Source organism: Vigna umbellata, chromosome 1 (assembly GCF_029865625.1).
Source record: "Vigna umbellata cultivar VRB3 chromosome 1, Vumbellata_1.0, whole genome shotgun sequence".
Lineage (NCBI taxonomy): Eukaryota > Viridiplantae > Streptophyta > Magnoliopsida > Fabales > Fabaceae > Vigna > Vigna umbellata.
This window is the reverse complement of record NC_142165.1, coordinates 41,909,190-41,931,183: the sequence shown is the minus strand read 5'-3', so window position 1 is coordinate 41,931,183 and position 21,994 is coordinate 41,909,190. Positions and strand designations below refer to the sequence as shown.

The window sequence follows — 21,994 nt, the reverse complement described above, 5'->3', positions numbered from 1 at the left end:
TTATGTTCATTAAAGTAAAAATTTGGTTATATGTATAACTAAGGCCTTATTTTTATCTTTATTACTTGTATTAGAAGTTAGTGATGAATTACTCTCAGGCACCTGATAAAAAAATAATCACTAGGGTGAAAACATAAGTTAATTAAAAAATATAGTCATGTAACATCATAGTAAGATACAATATTTGCATGATTGTTATCTGTACTTTTTTTCTTCTTGATCCCTTGTATCCGTAAGCAATTTCAGTACAACAAATTTCTCCACCAAGAAAATTAAGCAATAGATTTAATAATGTTCCAGTAAAAAAAGTCAATTTTCCTGCTATTTTTTAATATGCATCCTTTCTCCAAATCATTATTTTCCAATAATGTAAGTACTTTCTTGCTACTGTATTTAGTGATTTGTGACATGTTAAGGAATTGTATGTTCATGTATTTTGTATGGTAAGAAATGGCATGTTAATGAATTTAGTTATTGTTTGAATTTATTTTTATGTTGATAGAAAAATTTTGTATTGATTGAGTGTGAATATAGGATTAATATTTAACTTTTAAAATTATACACGAAAACGGATATGGATATGTAAATATTTATATATTTTCTTTAAATTATTATATATATATATATATATATATATATATATATATATATATATATATATATATATATTAGTTTTTAGTTTCATGATTGTGTTTTTCTTCTTACACACTTTTTTATCATTTTTCTCAACTGTTTTGTTTATTTTTCTTTTACAAAATTCATGCAAATCTTTAAGGTATTTCTCCTTTTTACATAACTTTAAATTTCACTGATTCAAGTGTTAAAGGTAGCTTAGGCAGACATGGAGTATGCAATGAGGTTGAGGGATGAAGACTTGGATGATTGTGTAGTTAACAATAGAGAGACCGTCAGTGGAGAAATTTCATAAGTGAAAGAATGTGTACTATTAGAATCTTGTTGGAGGTGTCAAGAACCTCGTTTGTAAAAGGATACATGTCATGACAACTTCCAAAAGAAATGAAAGGATACTATCAAAGAGCCAGGCGACAATGCGGTAAGGAGAGGAAGTTATAGTAGGAAATGAAAACTCTAACATCTCTACTTTACATTTACCATCTTGAAGACATTTTCCTTTCATAAAATATAGTACAAATTACAATTTTAGTCAATAGTTTAAATGAAAAAAAAAACATATTTAACCTAATTTAAAATACATTTTCATTTATTATATTTTAAAATAATTTCACATTTCAATCCCCAATTGAAGTGCAAAAGTTGAGACTGATCCAGCTAAAAAAGAGTCACGAATTCTGACCATCCATGCTAGAAATACCTCAAATGCAATTAAGTTATCAAATTACTTTGAATCTCTTGACAGACTCTTTTATATACTAAAACACACACAACGTTCAAACAGAACAGTCACAAGGACCAGGGGGAGGATTGGGGGTTATCATATATTCGGTTGGTGAATGCTTACTAATATCCAGAAGCCATTTATTCCGTAAAAGAAATTAGTACACATTCACTCATCTGAGAAGCTTGAGTAAACGTAAAATAATGAACTGTCGATCAAAATTTATATTGAAAAAAATTCCGCAATTACAGGTAAATATCTTCAGCACCTCACTCCCCAAGCCCCAAGGCAGGCAAGGGGTTCTGAAGGCAATACTCTTTTATATCATTCTATATTGACTACCTTCACTATTGGTCACAATCTAACCTTACAACATGCCCTAATAGTTTAATGAAATATTTACACAAAAAGGCTTACAAGAGAAACTGGATACACCCCCAAGGTTGAATTTGAAAGTAAACTTTCTGCCAGCCGGAATAACCATGAATAGAACGAATGGCCTATAGGAAAACGACGTCATAAATACAGAGAATTTGCAAACATAATGCCTCTTCGAAGGCTTTCACTTGCAGCTGCAAATTTCTTCTCCAAGTCAGCCTCTCCAACTGCATTTGCAGCAGCACGCAACTGGAAAGAAGCAAGACAATCAGAACTCTAAGATTCGTCATGCCACTGTATTATCTTTGATTTCCAAATTTGAATGACTAAAAATATGTTCAGATAACTTAGAGAATAATCCAGCATACTAATTATATATTCTATAAGCCCATGAAGATAAAATTTGAATATTTTGAAACAGTTAAAGAACTGCGTCAGGGCAATATGACTTCCTCTGTCCCAAATACATACATACATTATAGTGTCTGCCCAAGCTATCAATAGTGAAAGAATTTAAAAAGACTGCTAAATATTTAAGAGGCAATTTCTAGCTGGACATTTGTTTACCTGGTTCAAAAACTCATCAAGCCTTCTAGCACTCCGAATGATACTTCCCTCAAAGATGTCAGTCATTTGTATAATATCGGCAAAATTTACTCCCTGAGAGAAAATTTTGAAAGGATATACCAGAGAAATTATTATTAATATGCCCAAAACAAGTGAATCTTTCATTTTTGTTTCTCCCACTAATACAAGAGAGAACATAACCACCATTATTTTTACTAAGCTGAGATGTGCATGCATGTCTTGCATTACAGTATAAAATGAACTTTAGAGACACAATATATGCAGATGAGCTCATGTTGTAGATACTTAGTATTTCACTAAGGTGGACTAGTAGTAGACCATTGAGTTTGTCACTAACATATTCAGCGGATTTGTTTACTCAATAATGTTAGATCAAAAGTTCAAGCTTAGAAGATCCCCCCCCCCCCCCCCCCCCCCTCTCTCTCTCTCTCTCTCTCTCTCTCTCTCTATATATATATATATATATATATATATATATATATATATAAAGATATGCTCAACAAATAGTTACAGGTCCTATACTCACATTTTGTAAACCAAGAGACGAAAATCCAACCATGCAGCAAGAAAGAGAACAAATGCAACCGGTCAGGCTTAGGCAAGGCTTTTGACAAGTTGTGTGACAATTTGATATATTATGAAAAGATTTAAATGGCAAGTTTCCTGAAGCTCTCACTCTTGAAACTTAAAATCCATATTAATGAAGAAATGTAACAATTTAATGATGCTCGAATATGTAACGACGGTCATAAACCCCAACAAAGCCTAAACAAAATTAATGTTTATTTAGTGGCAAAATCAACGTCAGCACAACTTGAAGTTAAATATTTAGTATACACAAGTGGACAATAAGAAAATGCCCAAAACCAGAAAAGACTAAATGCAAAAAAACTGAAGAAACAAAAGTGACAACTTTTATTCAGAAAGAAAATTTTATCTTAATAACAACCATAATAATAATAATAATAAGGCTTAATTAAATCTTAAGTCCTTGATAACTTTAGGTATTTTTAATTGAGTCCCTGTTAAATTTTTATGGTTTATTGAATAGCAAAATCTTTTTTATACTTTCCAATTGAGTCCCTATCGTTCAATTTTATTTAGTAAAAAAAATTTATACTTTTCAATTAAGAATGCTATCTTACCATGTTACCTTGGTTAGATCTCTGCATGTTAATTGTGTTGCAAGAGATCCTAATGACCAATATTTCTCTCTCGCATTAGTTGTAGTTGAGGACTAAATGTTGAGTCAAGGAAATGATTTTCAGAGTCACTTAAAATTATAGTTATAAATTATTAAATTATAAAATTTTATAATTTGTAATTTATAATTTTAAGTGAGACTGAAAACAATTTCCATGACTCTTTACATTAAGTTCTGACTACAATAATCGCCAGAGAGATACTATTCATTAGGTTCTCTTTCAACAAAATAACATTTTGTTAACAGAAAACCTAATGGGACAAAATAACTAAGGTAATGGAACAAGATAACAATCACATCACCAAGTTAATAGAAAAATTAAATGGCAGGGACTCAACATAAAAGTATAACAAGTTTTAATACTCAATATACCACAAAAATTAATAGGGACTAAATTGAAAATATCCAAATTTATCAGATATTTAAAACTTAAATAAGCATGATAATAACAATAAAATTAAATTTTTCATATTTACATGTGACATTGCCTTTTGACCCCAAACTTTATTCTTCCATGAAAAGAACTCTTAATTATAACTTCAACAATAAGCACAGATTCAATAACATCCAACAATACAGACTCTCGCCGAACCATCAATCCAAATGCAGGAAACCTTTGGGTTTGAAACACGGAAAATACACACAACCACCAATTCGGTGTTTAAATTAAACTATTTTTCACTAGAGGAAGGGGGCAACCAGGATCAAACTCCCACTTGAACCATAAGAGGCTTTGGAGCCAAGTAAATGACTTAAAAGTAGGCAAGCATTCAAGCCAAAAATATGGTATAACTAACCTTTGACCACGAGTATATTACATCCATCAAGTATGGCCTTACTGTTGATTCAACATACTCATCCACATTTATATCCAATTTGCATTCATGTTGAATCTGTGACAAATGGTAATCTCATTTATATTTTAGTTCAGAACTCCCGAAAGATTTAAGTTAAGTGATCAAACACCTACTTCTGCTATCCTTCTTGCACTATCTTGAAGTTGTTGCAAGGGCCTTGCAAGCTCTGTTCTTAGTTGTATCTGCTCATTTGATTTATCTCCTGGGATGAAACAACTTGCAAGAGCAGCAACTTGATGGTGGTCAAGGTCATTAAAAGTACCTAATGGGGGAAAAGAAGAAAAACGCATTACAAACATAATGAACTACAAATTATACAGAAAGCAGAATGAGGAAACAACTATTAATTCACCATTAAACATCAATTCAGTAACAAGGAGTTCATCCCCCGTGTCAACCAAGCAGGCTGCCCGTCCCTTCAACTGTACTACACCATCACCATCAATATGACCAAGCTTCTTTAAGACTCGGGAGCGATTCTTTAATTCTTCACGAAATTTTTGTAGCTGAAAATTTAACAATTTTATTTCTATAAACATTGAACCCATCAAAACAACGACTAAATCATGCAAACGGTGATTCAAAAAATTAAATGAAGGACTATAGTTATCAGTAATAGTCCACTCAATTTGTCATCAATAAAATCTTCTCATTAACAATCCACCAACCGATAATCTGCATGGAGCCTCATGGATACTGGACACACAAAAATGGATAGGAGACACAATCGAGTAAATTCACATTCGGTTCCAAACTTCTAATATGTGTTCTGGATTAATAAGTAAATCTAGCAAAGAAAGACACTTTCGCAAAGTCAATACCTGAGAATCCCGCATTTTTGTCCTCAGTTGCTGAATTTCATGATTCACTTCTGCTTTCCTCTCAAAGCATTTAATTTGATCCACATCTTGGCGCTACTTGTAACAGCATTAAGGTAACATTAAAATCAAAGGAAAGGCAAATCATATTTATAACAAAAAGGATAGTGAAAAATGGAGCTCATTAGCAAACCTTATGCATAGGATGAGCAAACATTTTCTTCTCAATTTCCTCTATTTGATTAACTAGTTCAACTATCTCTGAGTCACGTACGTCCATGTCCTAAAAATATTATTTTAAAGAAACAACATAAATAATATTTGATTCAGTAGAGTTAAAGACCACTGAAGCTCAACGCCTCTGACTTGCTTTCTATAATAATCTGAAAATAATGCACCCATTAAACCTTTGAGTAGATATTAAAAAAATATTATATTTTATTTTAGTAGTAATCATGAGGTTAAAGAATCTTAACCTCTCAGAGGGAGAATGAAATAGAGAGGTTACAAGGTAAATGCAATAAAGGAGACTCTTAGAGAATGTACTTAGCTATTCTGTGGCAAGATCAACTACAAAAACAAGCTCACATTGCCTCCAATTATTTCTTTCATAAGATGACCAAACAACATATTGAGATAGCTTGTCATTTCATAAGAAAAAGGCTGAAGTCTAGAGACATCACCATTAGATTTGTCAACGCTTGTGAAAAATTGACTAACGTATTCACCAAGTCTCCAAGAGACCAAGGATCAATCATATTTGCATCAAGCTAAGTTCATTCTACTAGACTCCATCTAGATGGGATTGTTATAATTATAGGAAAAATAATAGCAAATCCTATATAATCAAGATTATCTAGAATATATATGTATTATTAAGCACATATTTTTATTTATTTCAGTATCATATCTTTCCTATTTTAGGATATCAAACTCTCTATTTATTGTATTGATTCTTTTTCCCAATACAAATCAAGCATTTCTATTGTCTCATAAACATTGTTTCAGCTTAATGTCTCGTTCTTCCCTTTAGTTGACATTAATAAAAGCTTCTCTGACATATTTCACGCAAATAGCATGATTCTATTACCAAGTGAACAATTTTGAAGATCATTGCTGAATAATTTAACTATTCTAACTCTTATTAAAAAACAAAACAATATCATACAATCAACTAGCAGCGTCTGTGTGTGGAAAATAATTACCTTTACAGGGTTAAGCTTTGGAAGACCTCCCGGAAAACGATTGACAAGCTCCTGTACAGCAAGCAGTACACTCTGCCTTGCTTCCAAGGGTCGAAGATCAGAAGGTATAGATACCCTCAGTTTACCAAGAGTGGATATTAATGGTAATTGAACAGGGACCTATTACAAAAGGAGAAACCAAGAAAAAAATTACAAGTTTTTCAGATTAAAGAAAAGTTTCATAAGACACTAAAAAATCATGCAACAGTTTGAAATACCAACTTACCACATGCATTTCACCTTTCTCTCCGGGACGAGGTGGACATGGTTTTGGCCGTGAATTGTTTTCAGTTGAACAAGGTGAACAATGAAGTAAAGTATCAACTATATAACCACCACCAGAAGGTTTTTTAACAACATTGACTACAACACCCCAGCCCCAATCAGTTCCACCTTCTCTGATTTTGACCTAAAAGGTTACAAAGTGCATTCTAACTCAGTAAAGCATAAGATAAGGAAAAGGAGTACAAGACAAAGTAAACAAGAACATAACAAATGACAAATTGTAGGCAAAGACATTAAAGGGGCGCAAAAAAAAAACAGATATATAATATATAATATATCTACAAACCAAATTTACACTATTGCTAAAGGAAAACTGTAGAAGCATAAAACAATTCAAAATATTTCCATGCTGATGCATAATAATACAATATGACGTACCAATCGACCAGGGACAAGAAAATAAAGGATTATTTCTGGCCTAATTATTTTTGTCATCATCTTCTTCTCCAGCTGTGCTATTTCCAATTTTAGCTTATGATACTCAGACACTTCAGCCTACACAAATCATAACAAAACAAAATACCAATATCAATAGGAAACCACACATAATTAAGAAAACTAAACTGAATGCTGAGGAACAGAAATTACCTCCCCTGAAGCATCAAGCAAGTTTACCTCCTGCTCCAGCTTTGACACCCTTTTCTCTATATCTGGTAAGGCCTGAACAAGAATAAGAAATGCAAGTAAGATAAATATCTCAGTGCAACAAATACTAATAAGATTTTGAAGGAAACGGTTCAGTATAAACCTTTTCATACTGAAATTGGTGAAATGAATTTCGTATTACGTGTTCAGCAGTGAACTGACCCTCAGCACGGCTCATCAAATTTAAAATTGAGTAATAGCTAAGCCTGAAAGTACTAACTAAAGGAGCAGGTTTACCCAAAACCATGTCTTTGAGGTTATTCATTTCCATCTACATAAAATAATCATATAAAAATGTAAGTTGTCAACGTAAAACTAATTAGTTATCAAATAAGGAACTGTTGTATAGATAACAGATAAGAAAAAAATGAAGATATACAGCAACAAACTTAGAGTCTCATTGGCATGCCACATGAGTGAGTTATAAACAAAACAGAACACAAATTATACTAATCGATTTTCATACCAAAAATAAACAGATTCTGTTTTCATAAATGTATGAAGGGAAAATAGAAGAGAAACAAAAATATACATGTCACAACTAACCAACCCAGTAACTTCCTCGTTCATAGGGTGTGACAAATAACACAACTAAATAGTACCCTGTTCTATCTCAAAAAAATAACATTAAATAAACTACTTGACTTAAATTAGATTTAAATGACTTCCTTAAAAAAAACAAACAAACTAACCAATGGCTTGATTTATTCAAAATACTTTACTAGCTAATTAGTTTCTGTGAAGAACTTTCACATTTAACAATTTAATCGCATTGTTGCTTTAAACACTCAATTGAAAGCTGGTTCAAAACGAATTCAAACTATGCATTGAATCTACACCAGACCAACTTAATAGATAGAACTTTTTACCTTCCTGCATATGCATTTGTAATAAAAAGGGTATTTTCTAAATGAAATGCATTCGGCCATTCAATAGTTTGCCCGGTGTGCAATATTTTTTTTATACAGCTATGGGTACACAGTACATTACTCTGTCCAATGTGCGATATGTAGGGGTAGACACAGTGTGCTATTGTAAAGTCTTAATACTTAATACAAATTAAAAAAAAAGTTAGCTTAATTCCGGTTTTAAATGTAATGAAAAATGAAAATATAAAACCACTAGAACATACTTGGTCAAACTCAAATTATCATTTTGAATATAAAAATTGCATTAATTTTGCGATAATGTTTAAGCAAATTTTATTTTTACCATGTTCCCAATTATAAAAAATCCTATTCTAGTGGCAAGAAAGACATTCAATGGTGTGCATAATTTCATTTTATTTTCTTTATTCTCAAAAGACATACAAAACGTAATATTATGTAAAAAAAAGTGAGTACAATACTTGAACGACATATAAATATATAGACACACATACTATTATTGGTATCTATTTCAAAGTGCTAATAATAATGAAATTATGTGAAATCTACATAGAGAGCATATTCTGCCAATGCATACTTTATAAATTTTTGACTAATCTTCATTTAAACAAATGACTTTTATTCACCTATACATGAGTTTCATTTAAAGATGTTCCACACTGAATATCATTACTTTCTTTTATTATATCATATTAGCTATTCTTATGCTAAATAGAGTTTGGAGTCCACTAAACTTTCTGCGCGTTTTCACATATTTGATCTGTAATATACTCAATATTTACTTATCTTTTATTTTAAATTATTTTGGATAAAATTTTGAAAAAGTAACAGTTTTCAAATAATTTCTTTTAGAAAATATGGATGTGGATTCCGGTCCATTTATTTGTTTGAAGTTAGATCGAAAAAAATTCAAAATTGATTTATTTTAGAAAGTATGCATTTGGATTAAATTCCAATCCAATTATTTGCTCTTATAATAATGGATTGGATCAGTCCAGTAATGGAGCAAATTGAATCTAATGGATTTTTTGTCGCCTCCCATTACAGGAGAAACTTTTGTTAAGAGCTATTAGGGTGTAGTTTTACTCTGCTTTTAATTTACTTTACTGTTACAGCAGTTGGGAACTATTACCTATTGCTCTCAGTAATATACAAACCAGTTGTAACTTACATATACTTGGGAATGAATTTAATTGGACCAAACACAGAAACTACCCTCAAACTGCTCCCACTACCCAAAACTCAATAACTATAAGCCATATTGATAGGGTTTTAATTCAGATTAAGTATTATCTTTTTTCACCAGATTTTATGACCAAGGCAACAGCTGCATAGATGCGGTATCTTCCTCTCCAAGTTATGAATCCAATGATCTAAATGTGTGTCCAGTTCCAGAGTTTCACAATTCATATGCAAAAACAAACTGCTACAAGAACACACCAAGAACTAGTACCAGGTTGACAATGCACCATGGCAGAGAGAGGCCCGCACTCATTGTGATGAGAGCTTCCATAGCAGTCCCACAGTTGCCACTGTAGTGGCCAGCTGTAGCAGCCAGGAGAGCACCTTATCCTGAAAATGTGTCACCCGCGACTGATTTGACCCATCTCTCAAACTAATATCTTCCTGACACCTATGGTGGTGAGTTTGTGGTCATCTTTGGTGGCACACAACCACTCTGCAGTACTATGTCTAGGGTTGAAGGAGGCTTTTGAGAGAAGATATAGCTGGAATATGTGAGGAGGTGGCTATCTGGGTTTTAAAACATTGACTGGACACATGTCCTAGTTGAGAGGTGAGTCAATCAACGTAATCCTACACAATGTCATTATTTTTTAAACCTTTTCCTATTACATAACATCATTATTTTTTAAACCTTCTCCTACACAACAAAAGAAAGGACGATGGCTTTCAAGAATATACTTGAAGTAAGCCAACTTGTGTTGGACATAAGAGAATAGATGTGTATGATTTCAGATGTTGGCGGAGGAGCAGGAACTACACTGTTTCTTTTTTTGCTAGGACACCAACAACAAAAGCCTTATCCCAAACTAGGTGATAGAACACAACACCACACCACAAGGCTAAAAAAAAGAAGGAAGGATTCAAAACAGCAACAAAGAGAAAGAGATCTAATAGTGGAATCTCATGCAAAAGCTCTCGAGTTTAGGTAACAGAACAAATTTGATCACCGAAATACTCACCTGTTCATCAATCATTATGATACAGATTCCCCGCTCATCTTTGCCTCGACGCCCAGCCCTTCCACTCATCTGAAGGAACAAATCACTAATAATAATAACGTGGGCACCAGAATGAATATATTAACAACAACCATCACTCAAAAATATATCATCTCTCACCTGTATATATTCACCAGATCCAATATATCGGTGACTATCACCATCCCACTTCTTAACAGCAGTGAATACTACTGTTTTTGCTGGCATATTCAAACCCATGGCAAACTGAAAAAAAAATGCAAGAGACTCATTCTAGTAGTAACAGAAAAAGAAAGAAAGAAATCAGAAGCTGGGTAAAATCTTACAGTTTCAGTAGCAAATAGGGCTTTTACAAGACCTTCCTGGAAAAGAAGCTCAACCAATTCTTTGATAACAGGAAGAAGTCCAGAATGATGGACAGCAATCCCTCGCTGAAGAAGAGGCAACATCAGCTCAATAGCAGGTAAGCACCTGTCTTCCTCATTCAAACATAGCACTGCATTTCGAAAAACTTGCTCCACTGTTTCCTTTTCTTCTGGGGTGTTGAAGTCAAGCTTGGACATAGACATTGCATGTTGTTCACACTCTCTTCTACTGAAGCTAAAGATGATAACAGGTTGGAATTTCCGTTCCATTATCATCTGGAAAATAAGAAACACACTAGCTCAAATAAAGACCAAGCACTAGTTCTTTTAATTGAGTAGTTTATTGAGACAAGAAAAATAGGGAAATGAGGATAAGAAGTCCTCCAAACGAAACGCAATACATCTAGGAACAATAGGCACCATTGTAGTAAAGCTACTAAATCTCTCAACATTTTTGTGAAGAACATTCCTTTGAAAAGGCCATGTGCTTTAAACCATACGGCCGGAAGCCAGACACTTAAATCACTTGCATGTTTGGGATAGTTTATTTAAAATCAAAATGTTTATTCTGTTACATCGTTCTAAGAGAAATTTGAAAATAAAAAACAATTATTTACACTAAAAAAGGCTTTCTCAAGAATGCAATTAATTTTAGAGGGAGATTTAGACTTCCTAAATGAATCAATATTTCTCACGGGTTAAATAAGCTTATGCATAACACGTTATAAAGGCTTTCACATTTTATTTTTAAAAAAACTGGTTTAAATTACAGTGTTTCATTTGAGGGAAATAGAAGGGAGGGAAAGGATTTTTTAAAACTTTTGTCGTAAGTCCAACTTGTAAAAGGAGAGGGAAATGGATAGGAGAAAAATCCCTACTGATGTTTTCAATTTAAAATTGTACGGATAGAGAAGCAAATTATTTTTTAAATCTCCTACCCTCTTCTTGAGAACCAAACAAGCAAATGCCTACTTAGTATCCCTATCCTCCACTCAACCAAACATAATTTCTGGTCAAAATCCATTTCCTTCCTTCTCTTAACACAACCCAATCCCACAAAATTAACTTGTAAGGTGAGATTTGCATCCACTTATATATTTTAAACTAATCTTATTTTTAGTTGATATGGAATTTTCACATAGAAAGTGAAAAGATATATCCAACAAACAACAAATATCACTATGATATACTCTAATCCGGACTCTGATATGATGTTAAAAAATAGACTTTAAGCGTAACTAAACCCTACAAAACCGTAAGATTTGCATCCCCTTGTATACTATAGTTTTATCTCTAGTCGACCAAGAACTTTCATCAAACCCAAATAAGTCGTAAATGACCTCTCCAAAGTCACCGTAAATAAAAAAAGTTAAAAAAAGAAAAAACTATGAAAACATAACAGAGGATATCAAGACTTAACATGCAGATATACTCATTTATGGTTAATAAAATTGTCATGCTGAACAACATATCATTTGATAAAAAACAACAACAAACAATAATGTCAAACTAACCTTAACAATCTTGTAAATGTCAGAACCACCAGAAGTATTGCCACCTCTCCCACCTCTTCCACCGCCTTTCCCACCTCTCCTCCCTTCAGCCGAATTCTGCTTCCCGAAAGTATCATGCAGCTTCAGAAAATTGTCCTCCCTGAACTGTTCATTCTCATCTACAACCAAATACAGCCCACTCCCTCCGATGGGAAACGCATAGTGTTGCAGCGGCGTAGGCCTAAAATCAGTGTACACAACGTGACAAGGCTGCTTGTGGATATTACAAATCCACTCAGCAAATTCCGTCGCATTAGACATAGTTGCGGAGAGAAACACCATCTTAATCGCCGGAGGCAGAAAAATTATACTCTCTTCCCATACAACGCCTCGTTCTCGATCCTTCATGTAGTGAATTTCATCGAATATAACCCACGCCACTTCTTTCAGGACTTCGGAACCTCGGTAGAGCATCCCGCGGAGAATCTCTGTGGTCATGACGAGACACGTGGCGTTCGGCGAGAGCGTGACGTCGCCAGTCATGAGGCCGACGTCGGTGAACTCCTGGCTGAGCTCCCGATACTTCTGGTTGCTGAGGGCCTTGAGCGGAGACGTGTAGATGACACGCTGCCGGTCCCGGAAAGACATGGCAATGGCGTATTCGGCGACGGCGGTTTTGCCAGCAGAGGTGTGGGCGGAGACGAGAACGGACTCGTTGCGCTCCAAACACGCGATGGAGACCTGTTGGAAGGGGTCGAGTGTGAAGGGATACGACTTCGCCATGGGACCCTTGTGGAGAGGATTCGAGAGAGTTCCGCTGAGCTCGGAGTCCTTGCTTGAGACATAACCGCTCGGAACGGCGACCTCGTGCACGCACGTGCGCTCAGCGCTGCGAGCTCGTTTCGGCTTCGATGCCGTTTCTGGGACTGTAACTGGTAGTTCGGGTTCTCTTCGCTTTCCCAACGACGGTGATTCCTTCTTCTCGTTCTCCATTTCCTTCGAGCTTGGGCGAGTGCTGCTACTGGCGAAGTTTGAATCTAACTGTGAACACGCGGGGAAGTGTAACTGTGTTTGATTTTCAGGCCGAAACCCTAACTTGTGCGCGTGTCCACAATTTTGGTATTTTCTGTGCCTGTTCAGTTTAAGAGTGTTTCATCCTACACCTCCAAGATTTCATCCTGCACCTCCAAAAATTCTATTTTTAACCTTCTGACATCTCATCATCATCCTGCACCTCCAACTTTTTCAAAACTTTATTTTTAACTTTAATAAATATTTTTCCATTTTCTTTTCTTTTTTATTAAAAATAATCTTCACTACCTTAATAATAATTTAATTTAATTTATTTTAAAAATTAAATATTATTTAAAATAATTTTGTATTTTAATAATTATTAAAATATAATTTATATTATAATAATAGTTATATTAAAAACATAAAAATAAAATAATAACAATAATAAATAATAATAAAAATAAATTTGATTTAATATATTCAAATATATTAAATTATAATAAAATATTAAAATAAATTAAATAATTATTAAATTTTAAATAAAAATGAAAATTTTAAAAAGTTTATTTATATATTAAAATCTATAAAATATGTTAATACTTTACCTTTTATTTAAAATTTAATAAATATTAAACTTAAATAAAAATTATAATATAATAACTAAAATAAGAATAAAAATAAAAATAAAAACAATATTTAAAATCATATTTAATATATTTAAATATATTAAATTATATTAAAATATTAAATTAAATTTAATAATTATTAAAATTTTAGAAAAACAAAATTTTGAAAAATTTGTTAATCGGATATAGATATCCGATAAGTTATAAATCGGATATCCATATCCGATAAAGAGTTTTTAAAATTTTATTTTATATATAAATTTTAATAATTATTTAATTTAATTTAATATTTTAATATAATTTAGTATATTTAAATATTTTATTTAATATAATTTTATTTGTTAAATAACTGTTTTAAAATTTTGTTTATTATTTAAATTTTAATAATTATTTAATTTAATTTAATATTTTAATATAATTTAATATATTTGAATATATTAAATATTTTATTTAATATAATTTATTTTTTTGTTATTATTTTTATTTTTAATTATTTTATTTTTATATTTTTAATATAATTATTATTATAACATAAATCATATTTTAATAATTATTAAAATATGAAATTATATTAAATAATATTTGAATTTTAAATTTAGTTACTATTAAGGTGATATAGAGTCTTTTTAACAAGAAAAAGAAGAAAATAAAAATATATTTATTAAAATTAAAAATAAAATTTTCTATAAAGTTAAAGGTGTAGGATAATGATGAGATGTCAGAAGGTTAAAAGTGAAATTTTTGGAGGTGCAGGATGAGATCTTGGAGGTGTAGGATGAAACACTCTCAGTTTAATTGCTTCACTGTGATTGTGGGCTTGGAATGGAATGAGAGGCCCAAAAATATAATGTAATAAAATAATGGATGTCATAAAATTATAATAAATAAATTTTAACTAATTTTATTTTACTTGATTTCACCATTGCTTGAGATAAATCGAGTTAATTTAAATATAAGTATTATCTCAAATAAATATGGATAAGATTAATTTATAAATTATAACACTTTTTATATTAAATACACTTCATTAATAATGTAAATCAAACTGAAATTATATATTTTAAATGAAATAAACACACTTTTTGACACATTTTATTTCATTAAGTAAAGTTCTTAAAATCATTACAATTGAAGGATTTGAAGTTTTTGTTTAATATCTTTTTCTTATAATCCTATGACTTTAAATAAAATAAATGTAAAAAAAAATATGAAGAATGTCTATTGGGTAAATAATAATATCTAAATGAATAATCCTATGACTTTTTGATGGTGGTGCAAGGTTGTCTATATTCATCTCTTGGTTTGGCATGATGTATAATCATTCATTTAAGTTTCTTTCATTTACTCTATATTTTAAATTGTTGGGAAGCAAATTGGATGTCGAAAGCCTGTTTAAAAGACTACCAAATTTTGAAATTTGGTGAGAAAAATCATAAGATTTTAAAATTCAGTTTAAAAGGCATTAAATTTCAAAATCTAATCAATCATGGTAACTTAATTGAATGGATTTTGAGAAATTGTTTTTCATCTTGAGTTTGTTGTTGTAATTATAAGATTTCATAGTTACAAAGGAGTCTAAAAGAAAAACGTTTGTCTTATTAAACTATATAAAAGTGGCAAAAAGTATAAGAAATATAAACATGATGTTCGACACAAAAAAATGTAAATTCTTTGAGTGAGTTTGAACAATTGTTTTTCATATTGAATTTATTGTTATAACTATAAGATTTGATAAAGTTACTAATAAATTTGGAAAAAAGATGTTTGTCTTGTTAAAGTGTAAAAGTGGTAGAAAATACAAGAAATACAAACATGATTATAACAAACACAAAAAAAAATGTGAGTTATTTTAAGTTGAGGAGCAAACCAAATTTTAATAAAGAGAGTACGTATCATCAAAGGTTATATACGAGTATCATAACCATGATTTGACACAAAATTACAAAATTTAGTTGCTCATCGTTTTATTGGAAGTTTAAATCTCATTGAAAAGACATTATTTGTTAACATGACTAATAGTCAAGTAAAGTATTCAAATATTTTACTATAAAAAAAACAACTATGGTAATATCATTACCATCAAACAAACATATAATGCACATTACCATCAAACAAACACACCATGCAGGATATACTTACAAATGATAATTGAGATGGTCAATTGTAATAACTTACGTTAGATCGTGATAAGTACATCAATTAGACTAAAGTAAATGCTGTCGACAAATCTAAGGTAACAAGTGATATCTTTTAAACACGTTCTGACACAATAAAATTGTTAAATGCACTTAATGTTTTTTTATAATAATAACTATTGTTGTTTTTTTTAGATAATTGAAGTAACATCTTCAGGACTCAACAACCTTAGCATTCTTACCACACGAAAAAATAATTTTACTTAACTTTTGAAAAAGATTAATTTTGACATAAGAGGACAATGATAGAGACCATCACCAAAACTCAACACAAAAGGACTACAAACAAAACCAGAAGACCCACAAGAGGGACCACGAAGGAGAATCAAAAGAACAAAATAAACTTGCATAAGAACGAAATGAACTTGTGGATACAGGATGCAGTAAATATATAATAGTGGAATTAAATGACAGTACCTATTCTTTACCTGCCTTCTTTTTCCATTTAATGAAAAGTATATCAGTCCACTTGGAGGGTGCAGGAAGATGCAACCCCAATAATATAAGTTTTATTCCGTGACATCTAACATGTCTCCTTTCATTATTGGAATGTTCGTAAAATGTTAAATTGGAAGAAGAAACAGTTTGTTTATAGTCATGGTAAAACTAACAAATATGCTAATACAAAAAATATATTTTGCTTAACTCTCCCTCTCACAAGTTTACCTAAAATCTTTGTATGAATTTCATACACAATATGGGCATACTAAAAGAGTTATTTTAATATTTTACATCTAGAAGAATTAAACCTGATTATTGAGAAGTTGCCAAACTTCATCAAGATTGGTTCTAAACACAAAGTTAATCGTTTAACGTTTTATTCTTTGCATGCATAGCTGTTGACAGTCATTTTGACAGAGCTTGAACAACATGATGAAACATTGCGTTAGAACAAGAATCAATTTCAAATGTGTTTAAAATAATGCCCATAACTATGAAATATCATATTTTAAGGTGCAAGTACCGTATTTTAAAATTTGGTATAGAAACTGCTACTGCAAAGCTAGAATTTCATGACAAGACAATTAATCACGTCTATGTTTTCTGAAGCAATAAGATGATTTAAGTACCGGGCAAAGTTTACAAACGAAATTGAGTTATAAGAAAAGGTAACAAACTTTATATCTTCTAAAATTTGACAGCAATGTATAAATTGAATCAGAGATGTGTGTTTTTTACGACTTGTTGTAGCTAAAACAAAATGTATAAATTGAACAGAGGTGTTTGTTTGGTACAACTTGTTTTTCTACATAAAAAACACAAAAAATAAGTCACAATGCTCGAAATGTTTCACTAAATTTTTTCTTAGTGGAAATGACAAAAAGATATACCAATTTGTTAACTGTGGAAACAAGGTTCTCATATCACCAGTAAGAAATCTCATGATCATAAATTCAACGCAATACAGCATAAAATTTACAAAGTATCGTAGACTCTAGAATTATTACAAAAGAGTTTCATAAAATTTTCTCAATCCTATAATCTTTCTTGCTAAAATGCTATGAGGCACAACCCAAACCGAAGTTCAAAATGAAAAAATATTTGAACACTTTCGGGTAGTCAGAAGAAGTAGCACAATTGAAAAAACCCCAAATTTGGCCCTGAAATATCATATGAACTTAATTTGGCAGTAAATTGCGAAAACAGGGTTTGGTTTGATACAAATCAAACACCGTCAAACTATTGACATTATAAAACCACAGGAACAGTGCTTCCCCCAAATAAACCATGTGAATCTCTAAGCATGAAACATGACTGCAAAATCCAATTCCCTAGATATAGTAAAGAAACAAACACAGTGATTTCCCACCTGCTCAACCAAAGACAAACACGATACTATAGAAGCCACATACCAGTTAAATAGAACAAAAAAAAACAAGTTCAATTCCATTGATCAAACCATTACCAACTATCAGAAAAACAATCCTCAATAGATGAAAACAAAATAAAAAGCAAGGACGATATTTGAATATTGCAATTATAATAAAAGATCCATTATTTACTACCGCGTCTTCGATAATTGTCTCGAACAAAAAAAACTACTCCATTCTGAAAACTGATTCAATGAAGTTACAGATATGAAAAAGGGGAAAGAAAAAAAAAAGAACGAAACGTCGTCGCATTAATGATGGAGAATCCAAGAGGTGGATCAGACGGGGCTGAGAAGCTGTGAAAGTGCAGGCTTAGGGTCAGAGTTCATACCAATGATGATGACCAAAGGGATGAAACCATAGTGAGTGATGACCTTCGCTTTTCGCATCGTCCATGTCGTCCACTCCTTCAGAGACTCGCACACGGATCGGTCTTCTTGTGCCTTCGATCCCTTCGAACTCTTACCCTTCGCTTTCAGAGAAACCCTTGACGCCATTGAAACTAAACACCCTTTTCTCTATAGTTCTCTCGGTTTCTCTGCCTCCCAGTTGGTCTATTTGGGGTATACCATAAACCCTAATTATAGTGTTCCTGTCGTATTGCTCGCACACTTGTCGAACCAACCATATCAGTTTCTTATAAACGACAACAAGGGTTGCGTCGTTTAAGATGAAAATGGCTTACAAAAAGTTACTGTTATATAAAATAGTAATTCTGAATATTTTTTAACCAATCTGCTGGCTTTATATTTGCAGGAGTATATATTTTATATTTTTAACACATTAACTATCTTTACTTTTTTTATTTATGAATTTATAAACAATAAAAATATTTAATATAATCGTAGATTGGACGTACTCAATAAGAAGACACTTTTTTTTGTTAAAAAAAGTTAAATTTTGGTAAAGCTAACATGATTTGCACTCCAAAATTTGACCAGCAAAATATTAAGACACTGATTTTGATTGGTAAAACTAACATTATTGGCACTCTAAAATTAATTTTATTTGTTTGTGCTTATGAAATACTTTTAAAACTTATAATTAATATTAAAGTGGGTAATATATTGTTGATGGTTATTTATTGTCACGTATTTTCTTTAAATTACTTTAATTACTAATATTGCTGCTAATGTTGTGATTATTGATAATAAGATGACATTTTGCAAAAGGTTTGAACACGTTATATATTATATATGTCATTTTCACTATTTTTACATTATTTTAAATGACTAAAATTATTTCAATTATGTTGTATAAGTGTTACGTAATATAATTAAATTGTTGAAAAATACCAATATTTGAAGAAAATGTATTAGAGGTTAGGTTTTAGGAACACTATGTAAATGAATATGACGTTGGTAATAGTAAATATGTATGGCAAGTATAATTTCCAACAAATTTATTTAAGGTACTTATGATAAAACTTTCTGTTTATGATTTATATATCCGAAAGGGTTAAATATGTTTTTAGTCCCTAAACTATTGACCGTTTCTGGTTTTCGTCCCTCTTCCAAAGTAAGGTACAATTTAGTCCTCAATCTTTAAAAAACGTTCCTTTTAGTCGAAAAAACGAACGTTTTGAGGACTAAAACGAGGACTAAAAACAAAATTTTGAGAACGAACGTTTTTCTAAAGAATGAAGACCAAATTGTACCTTACTTTGGAAGAGGGACGAAAACCAGAAACGGCCAATAGTTTAGGGACTAAAAACATATTTAACCCTATCCGAAATTCTTCCTCCGTGTGGATTTCATATACGTTAAGACTACATAGATTTTGGAAGGCTGAGATTATGATGATATATGGGGTTACATTTTTTTTTTATTTGGTAGACAATTTCTTCTATCAACATTTGGAAGACGATGTAAACATATAATATGTGAATTTAATGGTTATAAATCAATGACTATTGGGCATGGAATGAACATGTTTTTAATAATGCTACTTGTGTGTATAGAAGGTTATACCACTAAATCAATTTACGATTGGCTTAAATTGATATAATCACGTTATTTGAAATCATTTATAATCACAAGAGAATTATTATTAATAATAATAATAACAAAAAAATATGGAATATCAAACCAAACTTATACACACAAAATTACAAACTTAAAAAAAAAACTTTAAACATAAAAAGTTGAAAAAAAAATCAAGAACAATAATATATAACATAATATCACAACATTTATAACGAGTTTCATTTTTAAATTTAAAAAAAATGTCAATTAATGTGATTTCTCTCTGTTAGACACGGTAACACTTGAACACGATTATTTTACATGTTTTTAAACATTTTGTTTTTCATCTTCCTCCAATATATTAGAGAACAACTTGAGAAAAGAAAAAGGTTTGACAACATTACAAAATCACTTTCTAATAAAACACCTATAAAGTCACTCAATGAGCTCCCATAAATTTGAAATATAAAGAATTTTGCATCCTTACAAAAAAATAAAAAGCCATCAATATATTATTTCTGAAATAGTCAATACAAGTTTTAAGATAAAGATTCTCACAAGTTACACCATCAACATTCATCTTAATCTAGTCACCGTGAAAAATTACAAAAAGATTTGTATAAATATTCCCAATCTAGTGTTTATATGCAAATGTTTTAAATTTAGAAAATCATGTATATAATTTTTCATGTCTTATAAAAGAATTAACCACTAATATTGCATATCTTCTAACCTCGTGCATTAGAGTTTGCAATAAAACATTTGAAAATTTTCATTTTCCAAATCATTCAAATAATATAAATTACGATAAATAATTGAATAAGTTCAACAAAACATTTCTACTCAAAAACAATTAAACGAGTGGTAGACAATTTTTGAAGATCTAGAAAAAAATGTCCCACAATGAAAATCAAATGTATACAACGATTTGATCTTCGAAAAAAATATGTCGAATGGATTGTTCTTGTCCCTTGTAAGAAACACACATGGAGAATAAATTCCACATGTACCTTATGCGTTTTTATCCATCAAAAGGCTATTATGTAAGAATTTTCATAAAACAAGGATTTTGAGAGATGAATAAAAGCAAACCAGATTAACTTCTATTGATCCTTTTGAGTAATAACAATAAAGAAAATTTTTATAGGTAGCTCCCTTTTGATTTAGAATCGTATAATATTTAAAAAATTTAATTAAGAACATATTTAAAGGAAATGATCGGAAGACTCTGTAAATTGCAATTCATAAATCCCAACTAAAAAAGAGATATAATCCAAACAAACAATGGCAAAAAAGCGTAAGAAGACAACACAAGGAACACTTATAAAAAGAGAAATGCATATACTTAAACACCATAAATCATTCTAAAAATTAATTTTAACACTATCACCAACAATTAACTATATCACAAAAATATCTCATTTGTGGAATAATAAGTGACAAGCTTTGTAACCATTGATATCACATAATATTCAGAATCCTTATACAACCATCATTTCCATCAAATAATCAATTAATTTTTAACTTCGATGTTTACAATAATATTCGATAAAATAATCAATAATTTTTTTAATTATACTCTTATAAAATATCAATCGAGTTAATTACTTTTTATTGTATAACAATAAATATATAAAATAAATTTAAAAAATCAAATATATTTAATAAATCAATTCATTAATTTACCAATTCCATCCATCTGAGGTTGAGTCTGATTATAAAATATTTAACTCATAAAAAATAACAAAGTTGAACTAATACATTTTTAAATAAATCCATGATAGATTAAACGTTGTAAACGTAAGCGAGGTCGGTCACTTTGACAACATACTTTCTCAAACATAAAAAATGTCAAAATAAAAAAAAAAAGTGAATTGATGTTTTTTTTTGACAGAGGATGGAATGGGCCGAAACGGAGCCCAAAGGAAATAACAGCTTTGTTATGATATTTTTCGAGTAATGGCTGGAAAGGGGTTGTTTG

At 30.9% G+C, this 21,994-nt stretch overlaps 2 protein-coding genes across 2 annotated transcripts; both read right to left on the bottom strand.

The window, feature by feature from the left end:
- Positions 1-1,547: 1,547 nt before the first annotated feature.
- Positions 1,548-13,467, bottom strand: HEN2 (RNA helicase, ATP-dependent, SK12/DOB1 protein). The gene is made up of 16 exons (XM_047324309.2): positions 12,365-13,467; positions 10,812-11,126; positions 10,627-10,731; positions 10,468-10,536; positions 7,480-7,647; positions 7,320-7,391; positions 7,110-7,226; positions 6,673-6,855; positions 6,408-6,566; positions 5,396-5,485; positions 5,206-5,298; positions 4,737-4,890; positions 4,498-4,646; positions 4,325-4,420; positions 2,303-2,395; positions 1,548-1,984 (listed from the first exon to the last, which is right to left on the bottom strand). Exons 1-16 carry the CDS (start codon positions 13,334-13,336, stop codon positions 1,874-1,876), a joined length of 2,946 nt encoding a protein of 981 aa, XP_047180265.1. The 5' UTR covers positions 13,337-13,467; the 3' UTR covers positions 1,548-1,873.
- A 4,657-nt stretch (positions 13,468-18,124) lies between these two features.
- On the bottom strand, positions 18,125-18,642 carry LOC124846937 (mitochondrial import receptor subunit TOM7-1-like). The gene has a single exon (XM_047324310.2). It carries the CDS (start codon positions 18,544-18,546, stop codon positions 18,328-18,330), a length of 219 nt encoding a protein of 72 aa, XP_047180266.1. The 5' UTR covers positions 18,547-18,642; the 3' UTR covers positions 18,125-18,327.
- Positions 18,643-21,994: the final 3,352 nt, after the last annotated feature.

What these genes read in the sequence shown, in the direction of transcription:
- HEN2 (XM_047324309.2), bottom strand. Translation starts at nt 13,336, where the DNA reads ATGGAGAACGAGAAGAAGGAATCACCGTCGTTGGGAAAGCGAAGAGAA. An exon ending in CAAAAATGCGGGATTCTCAG is followed by an intron (nt 4,891 to 5,205) that starts GTATTGACTTTG and finishes TTAAATTTTCAG; the next exon opens with CTACAAAAATTTCGTGAAGA. An exon ending in TACTGAATTGATGTTTAATG is followed by an intron (nt 4,647 to 4,736) that starts GTGAATTAATAG and finishes TTCCCCCATTAG; the next exon opens with GTACTTTTAATGACCTTGAC.
- LOC124846937 (XM_047324310.2), bottom strand. Translation starts at nt 18,546, where the DNA reads ATGGCGTCAAGGGTTTCTCTGAAAGCGAAGGGTAAGAGTTCGAAGGGA.